At 29.3% G+C, this 8,937-nt stretch overlaps 1 protein-coding gene and 1 pseudogene across 1 annotated transcript; one reads left to right on the top strand and one right to left on the bottom strand.

Annotated features, from left to right (window-relative positions):
- Nucleotides 1–481: 481 nt before the first annotated feature.
- LOC150037583 (uncharacterized) lies at nucleotides 482–2,061 on the top strand (annotated as a pseudogene).
- Nucleotides 2,062–2,610: 549 nt separating this feature from the next.
- On the bottom strand, nucleotides 2,611–3,813 carry LOC120079943 (uncharacterized). The gene has a single exon (XM_039034416.2). The coding sequence runs from the start codon at nucleotides 3,433–3,435 to the stop codon at nucleotides 2,827–2,829; it is 609 nt and encodes a 202-aa protein (XP_038890344.1). The 5' UTR covers nucleotides 3,436–3,813; the 3' UTR covers nucleotides 2,611–2,826.
- Nucleotides 3,814–8,937: the final 5,124 nt, after the last annotated feature.

Genomic DNA, 8,937 nt, shown 5'->3' on the forward strand with positions numbered 1-8,937 from the left:
AAACAGTTGACGTCCCTATTGACTAGCGTAACTTAAACTCAACGATCTTCTACTTCCAAGCTTCTAAATCATCGATACGTTCCCAACTTATTTCTTCCCCAAGGAGGTTTTTGCACTTAACCAGATATTTGTGGACTCTCCCAGTGGGTCTTCTGGTTTTTCTCACTCTGTCGGCAAGAATCACTTCTACCTCCTTCTCTTTTTTCTCCTTCAAGTCAATACTCGATCGGACAGTCTCATTACGATGATCATGTTCAGGATCAAGATAATAAGGCTTTAAGTTGCTTACATGGAGTACTGGGTGAATTTTCATCCATGTAGACAATAACACCCTATATAAAGTGTTCTCAATAATTTTGAGAACTTCCATTGGACCTTCATACTTTCTGACAAGACGTCGATCCTTGTAACTTCGAAATCGGCTTTATTATGGTCTCAAATTTACGAGGACTTGGTCCCCTACTCGAAACTTGAGAGGGCGATGCTTCTTATCAACCAACTTCTTCATATGTTTGGAGGATTTCTCCAAGTATGCCCGAGCGATGTTGGTAGTCCGCTTTCACTCTTTGGTAAAGTTATGGGCTTGAAGATTTTTCCCAGCATACGGATGGTCAACAATATGAGGTAACAAAGGTTGCTTCCCATTTACAACTTCAAAAGGGCTATTTCCTGTTGACGAGCTTGTTTGACAATTGAAACAAAACTGGGCTATGTCAAATAGCTAGACCCAATTCTTTTGGCGTACATCAACAAAGTGGCGTAAGCATTCATCCAACAAGCAATTGAATCTCTTTGTTTGATCGTCAGTTTGTGGATGATAGCTTGATGATATATTCAAACTTATCTTCATGAATGTAAACAACTTGGTCCAAAACATGCCAATGAATCTGCCATCTCTGTTGCTAACAATAGTCATCAGAACTCCCCATAACTTCACTATATGTCTGAAGAACAGTTGGACTGTCAGCTCAGCCGAACAGTATTTCGGTGTAGGTATGGAGGTTGCATATTGAAAACCTCTCAATGATAACTAAGGTGGCCTCATGGTCGCTACCTTCAGAAAATGGGTAATAAAATCTATGGATATACTTTACTAGGGTCTGGTTGGTATAGGCAAGGGCTTTAGAAGCCCTACAATTTTCACTTTCTTGACCTTGTCTTGTTGACATATAAGACAATTCTTGGTATACTGCATGACATCGTCTCTCATATTGGGCCAAAAATAGCTCTTCTTCAACAATGCATAGGTCGTCCGCCAGCCCGAGTGACTGGTCCACAAGGTATCATGGCACTCATATAACAACTTCTTCCTTAAGTCTCCCGCTCTTGGAACATACAATCGATTCTCTTTTGTCACCAACAAGTCTCCCTCACCCCAAAACTGCCTGGTTTTACCAACTTTAGCTAGAGTGATGACAGTCCCCCTCAACCCAACAACTCTTCATTTAATATGTTATTCACATATGTCATGTCTAGTTGGGAAGGATCAACAAATGATCCTCGCATACCCTAGAATGTATCAAGCATCCTAAGAATGAATTTCCTATGCCTAAAAGAGGTATATAATTATGTGTTTTTAGTATTTTTAATTCAACATTTGACTTCATGATAATTATTTATTAATTTTATTTTTTTGCAGATCAATACTATCTTGTCGATTCAGGATATTCAAATATGCCTGGATTTTTAGCACTATTTCGCAGTCAAAGATATCATTTACGAGATTTTAGAGAAAGGAGACATCACCCTGGAGGTTTTTGTTTTGGCGTTTTGAAGTCTCAATTTCCTATTTAAGCAAATGCCTCCTTACCCGATCAACAAAAAAAATATATACTGATAGCATGTTGCACAATTCACAAATAAATTATATTGAATGATCGTCAAGATGATTTATTCAATGACTTTAGCAATGAATAAATGATCATTGAAGATGCAGAAAGTTTGCCAAACAATTTGCAGATTGATATAATTGAACTAAATGTGAATGGACATCATCTAAGACAAGTGGATCGAGTGAGAGATGAAATTGACGATCAAATTTGGGCAACATTTAAAGGATAGATAAAATTTTGTTACTGAGTTTAGTTGTGCTAGAGACTTATTTGTATTAAATGATATAAACTTGTGATAATTTCTTTTTCGATGTTTAATATAGGACATGTTGTTTTTATATTAGAAAACAAAAAATAAAAATTAGAAACAAAAAAACAGTTATTAAACAACTTTTTGTTTCTCTTTCTTTCTTTTCAAGAAAGAGGAAACATGAATAGTTATCAAACATATTCCTATTTCTTGTTCTAAAAAAAAGAAACATGAAACAACAAACAGAGAACGAGAAACAGGAACGTTATCAAACGGGCCCTTAGTAACCATTTGTTTTATTTTATTTTTTATTTTTTTTAAATTAAACCTATTTAATCCCATTTCTTACAATGATTTGCGTATTTCTTGAGTAAAAATAGTTGAATTCTTATCTCAATTTCAAAAATTAAAAAAACTTTTTCAAAGCTATTTTTTTAGTTCTCATTGTTAAAAAGTAGATAACAAAGAAAAAAATTTGGAAGTAGAAGTATGATTAATTTTAAAAAATAAAAACAAAAAATAAAGGGGTTAGCAAATGTATCCTCCATTTTTCCTCGGCCAATAATCAAAGTTGGCATGTGTAATTGTATAGTATTTTTTGTTACCCCTTGTAATTTCTGAAACAAATTCCACACATTCAGATTCAGTTTTCAACACCGCCACACCCCCCCCCCCCCCCCCCCCCCCAGTTTTTTGGTTTCTTCATTTTACGAATACAAATACAATAATACAATTGAGTTAATATTATAAACAGGGCATCGTCTCCGATCGATACGCCGTCGGCAACTCCGCCGCCACGTCCGTATGATCAAACAATCCACCCAACGCCACCACCTCCTCTTCCCCTTCCGGACTCCATTCCTTAATCTCACTCCTCAAATTTTCAAACCAACAGTAATTTGAAACGTTTTCATCCTCAAACCCTAAAATCCCTTTCAAACCACCGCTACCAAGATTGCCGCCTTCGATTTCCCCTTTCTCACCAGCAGGCGGAAGCCCTAATTCATCGTCCGACGCTTCTAGAAGAAATCCAAGTTCAGGCTGAACAACAGGCACCGGCACTTCAATTTCCTTCTCGAAGCTTCTGATCACCGAGTCGAGATCTTCAATTGCCGACTCCCGATCTATGGAAGCCTCGGTATCGTCGAGAATCTTCAGCAGATCTTCCTGAATTGCGTGAGCCTGAAACGAATCAAGGCCGGAAGAATCGATCGATTTTGCAACCGGCGCATCGAAGTTCAGGTCGGCGGAATTTTCAAGTCGGAGGAACTTGGAGTTGGATCCGATGTAATTGAAGAGAGAATCATTGGAATCATCCCATAGCCGCTTCCTGGTGTCAACGCAGGGTTCCATAACAGAGGAAGAGAGAAAGAAGAAGGCAGCCGGAGAGTGTTAGAGTGGAAAACAGAGCATCCGATCCGATTCCGATGGTTGCAGAGTAGAGTACGTGACGGGGAAATGGAGGAGGCAACATCTGACCATTAAATAGTGAGGAGTTCGTACAATTCAAACGCACTTAGGCGCGTAGGAATCCTTATTATTGTTTAATAAAAAATTAATATTTAGTCTAAAAGAAAAATTAATTAATAAATAAATTAGTCTTATATTTGATCGGTAAGTATCATAATTCATACCTCTTAATGTACATATCTATGGCTACCAATAACCTATATATATCTATGTACCATTTAATACTATTATCATTTTAAAAAATGTTTTTCTAAGTAACAATTTTATCTCTATACTTTTAGTTTATAGTTATTAATCTTGTAGTTTTAAATTTGTAACTAATAATTAATATATAATTTAGTTTATATGCTTTCAAGTTTGTAACAATTTAATATCTGTCATGAAAATTTTATTAAAATTAAGTGTTATTTGTTTTTATTATATAATGACTTGATTTTTGTAGTTTATAAGTATACTTGTATGTTTTGTTGTCTAGATTTTAGTAGTGCTTTCAGAATTCAAGTCAATTTTCAAAAACTATTAAAGTAGTTTTCAAAAAAAAAAATTTGTTTTTAAAATTTGGTTAAGAATTCATATGTTTACAAATAAAATATGAAAATCATGGTTAAAAAAATTATGTGAAACAAGTACAATTTTTTAAAATTCAACATAAACAAAAAAAAAATTAAAAAAAAAACTAAATGATTAACGATTCATTTCAAACATAGATTATTTAACTTTATCGAGTAACTTCCTATACCTAACAATTTTAACTCAACATCCTCTTAATTTCTTCCAAGAAAAATAAAACTTCAAAATTCTCCTTAAATTTAGATACTTCTAAAAGGGAAGGAAAAAAATCTAAAGAAATGTATGAATTCCTGTTGAAGTTTATGTGCTAGACAATTAGCTCACATTTACTCTAGTGAAAACATAATAAATCGAGATTAAATTTAAAAAGTGAGCTCTATTTAATTGCATCTAGTATTGTTTATTTAGGTTCTGTATCCGTACTGACATATGGGTCCACTTTTAAATCTGCAAACAAAAAACGTTAATCGATTGACAAGCGAAGCATGTCTAATCTAATTGTGTCTGGAAATTACATCATATCGACTTCGTTACCGTTACGGTTATTATTATGGTTATCATTATTGTTTCTATTTTAAAGGAAAAATTATGAATTTTGACACCTTTGTATATTTATTGTTATCATTACCGTTTTCATTATGGTTTGATCATCAGAGTTAAAAGGTAAAAGGTAATGGTAATAGTAATAGTAAATGTCATAAAATTTATAATGCTAAGATAATGTAACAAAAAACAATCAAATTACATTTACGATTGTGACTATTACAATCATATTAATAAAATTCTATTACAATTACTTCAATTTTCATTATAAATTGGTATAGGTGGCGTTAGTTAAATTTAAATATAGAATTTGAAATCCACTCCGGAAAATGTAGTGGGTAGGACTTTCATGACGTTTGAATCTATACTGGACCCCATGTATACACAAAAGAATGTTCTAGATGCTCTCATTAGGATTTTTAATGTACGACCGGTGCGTATTTGCCATACCATCTAGCCAACACATATCAGAAACGTGGCAAACAGACAGACGCTCCGTTTGTCGATCTTTTCTTATTGTGGATACATCTGCGGGTGCCACGTATGACGTACCTCACTTATCACGTGATTGCATGCGATTGAATTGTCAAATCTAGTATTAAAATTTTTCTCTCAAATCAATGTGCTTCTTCTAATCAGTTCCAGATATTTTTCAATATTGAATGGTTTCAGAAATAATTGGAAAAACTTTATTGATATTTTAAAATTTTTGTAATTTAATTTAATGAAAACTTTCAACTATTAATTTAAATATGATGACAAGAGATGTATATCAATTATCAATGAGTTAAGCTCACTTTCACTTTTTTTCACCGTAATATAATATTATATTGAGCTAAAAGACGGTTTTAATAATGTAAATTTCTTTCCATTTGAATTTTTTTACTTCAAATATTAAAATTTAATTTTTATTTCAATAAATCTTATAATTAATTTCAACTATTAGTTCAACTTAGTTATTATTAGCATTCACTTTATAAATTTTGGAAATATATTCATAACGTGTCTTTTACAATATCATTAGTATTTAATCAAATTTGATTAAATGCATCACTTTAATTAACAATAATATAACTAATAATATAAATATTAAACATAGCTCAACTAAGACGAAATTGTACTATCAATTTCGAGATTTGAGATTCATTTCCTACCTTACATATTATTGAAAAAGAAAAACTAACAATATAATAATTCTAAAACTTTATGAAAATATAGAGATTAAAATAAAATTAGACAAATATATATATATATATATATATATGAGACCATATTTAATTTAACCTAAATATTACATTGTACTATGCTTAGTTTATTCTTGTACTGCTAATATTATTGATGAAATGACATGGACATGTGTTAAACACTAATATTGAAATTTTTCTCCTCCACTTTCAAACTTTCTAAGTGGGCATCTTTTGATTGAAAAGAAATGTCAGTTGATTGACAATTTGTGTACACTCTTTTATAATAATTGGAACTTTTTTCATTTTTTTTTCTTTTTTCTTTTTTCTTTTTTTTTTTCCTGTCAATTTCAATAATATTTTTAATTATATATCGTTGGATCCCTTACCTACCATTGTTATGCTAAATTAAAAAGAAAAGAAAAACAATTGAGTTTTATCCTAAAATCTACTTTTTTTAGTCTCCATTTGATCAAAATTCAAGTGTGAAAATTAATAGTGAAAATTAATAGTGTTTTTATATTTTGTGTTAGAAATTCATGGCATCACATCTATTTATTAGAGAGAATTTTCGTTTCATTTTCTGCCCTTCCTCAGTTTGTTTGTTAAAAAAAAAAAAAAAAAAAAAATCACACAATATATTTGATGGACAATATGTTTACATCCTTTAAAAAAATCCTATGGTTTTGTTTGGAAAGAAAAATAAAATATATAATCTTTTGTCAACTAATCTGTGAGTGTGCAAAATTGATTATCAAGTTGATATTTTCGTAAATTCAAATAGTATAGGATCCGTTTGATAATGTTTTTGTTTCCTTTTTGCTGTTTCTCGTTCTTTGTTTCTTATTTCCTGTTTCCTCTTTTTTGAGAATGAGAAACAAGAATATATTTGATAACTATTCTTGTTTCTTGTTTCTTGAAAAAAAGAAACAATAACGGAAACTTGTTTGATAACTATTTATTGTTTCTCATTTTTTGTATTTTTTTTCCCTTACATTTTTTTCTCATATTTAATACCTTGAATATAATCTAATTATATAAAATAAAAATATATAGCATGCATTAAATATAAAAAATAATTATCAAATATTTAAACTATCATTACACATAAGTACCGAGGTAAAATTAATATAAATAATACAATTGTTTCTATCATTCATATGTTGCTTTGATTTAAATATTAATTTTCACTCAAGTCATTTATATAAAATTTAAATGATGTAGACTTAAATCTAACTCTATTATATTATTACGTAAATGTCGTACTTATAAAAATATTGAAATGAATTTAAATGAGTATCTTAGTAAACAAAAATTTATATTATTTTAAAATTATAATTGGTTTCATAAACGATATCTCAACGCATTTAACATAATTGACATTAGAATTTAGAGCACCTCCTACTTAAATATAATTAAAAGCCTGCAAGGAAAGGGTCCAGGAATGTAATTTGCTCTAACTTTAACATCGGTAAGAAATGTGTGATTTTCATAAAAATCACTTCAAGATCGAGTTTGAAACTTCAACAAGTCCACCACCAAGATCTTTTCTATAAAATTCAAGAAAGAATATAGTTGAAACACTCAAATCTAACTGAATTGGAGAGGAATTTTGGTGATTTGTGAGGGTTTTCAGAATTCCAGCACCCTCAATATTTCCAGCCAATCTCTCTCAAATCCATGCATGTAGATTCTCTCTCTATATAATATAAATGCATACTGCAAAATTTAAAATTTTAAATTTTAAAAATATTTATATATACATATTGAAAATGGAAATTATGAAATTATTCTAAATGACAAAACTGCTGAAAATATTGATAAATAATAACAAAATATCACAGTCTAGCGATAGATAGTGAAATTTTGTTATTTTGTAAAAATTTTGGTTCATTTTCTTATATTTGAAAACAACCCTATTAAAAATTCGAAATTTGAAAATAAAAATAATATATAAATTTAAATATTTGAAAATTCAAAATTTATATTTGTAAACATTTTGGTTCATTTTCTTATATTTGAAAACAACATTATTGAAACTTTGAAATTTGAAAATCCAAATAATATATAAATCTAAATATTTGAAAATTCAAAATTCAAAATTAAATTTGCTATATTTGTATATATTTTGGTTCATTTTCCTATATTTGAAAACAACCCTATTGAAAATTTGAAATTTGAAAATAAAAATAATATATAAATCTAAATATTTGAAAATTCGAAATTCGAAATTAAATTTCATATATTTCGAAATATTTTAGTTCATTTTCCTATATTTGGAAACAATCTTATTGAAAAATTAAAATTTGAAAATCAAAATAATATATAAATCTAAATATTTGAAAATTCAAAATTCAAAATTAAATTTTCTATGTTTGTATATATTTTGATTCAATTTCCTATATTTGAAAATGAGATTTGAGCCGAAAACCAAAAATTGGGAAGTGATTCAATCATGCTTCCTCACCAATTAGTTAAGTTTCCATATTGACGCGTTTTAGGAACAAACATTTTAAATAAAATAGAAACAAAATAGGAAAAACTATTTTTGTAGTTCCTCAATTTCAAATTTTAGAAACAAGAAACATGAATAATTATCAAATATATTAATTCCTTAAAAAATGAGAAATAGGAAATTGGAAATAAAAACGTTATCAAACGGACCCATAATACCTAGATTCAAGGCTGATTTATCTTCTAATCAAAATTATAAAATTACAAATAATAAATATATTCAAGTTAAGAAATATAAAACACTTATCTATAATTAATTTTATATTAGATGGGCTTATTAAAACTCCATATTATTGGAAAACACTTCATGAATTTTGTTATTACAATATATCTTTTCACAAAATAAAGAATCCTATATGTCGATCAACCATATTAGAGTCGTTTTCACTTATAAACCGTCCATGATTTTGTTTTATTTAATGAAAACGTGGAACCATAGAGAAAACGATGGGCATGCAATATAAGCCACACCTTTTCCCAAAGGGTCCACAGTGTATTGTCAAATTTGATTTAAATTAAGTCCTTCAAAAGAATATATAACTTAATTTCAATATATATATATATATATATATAC

This window comes from Benincasa hispida, chromosome 2 (genome assembly GCF_027475165.1).
Source record: "Benincasa hispida cultivar pf3 chromosome 2, pf3_genome.v1.1, whole genome shotgun sequence".
NCBI lineage: Eukaryota > Viridiplantae > Streptophyta > Magnoliopsida > Cucurbitales > Cucurbitaceae > Benincasa > Benincasa hispida.

Bases quoted from the DNA above. Each gene is read 5' to 3' on its own strand.
- LOC120079943 (XM_039034416.2), bottom strand. From the start codon at position 3,435: ATGGAACCCTGCGTTGACACCAGGAAGCGGCTATGGGATGATTCCAAT.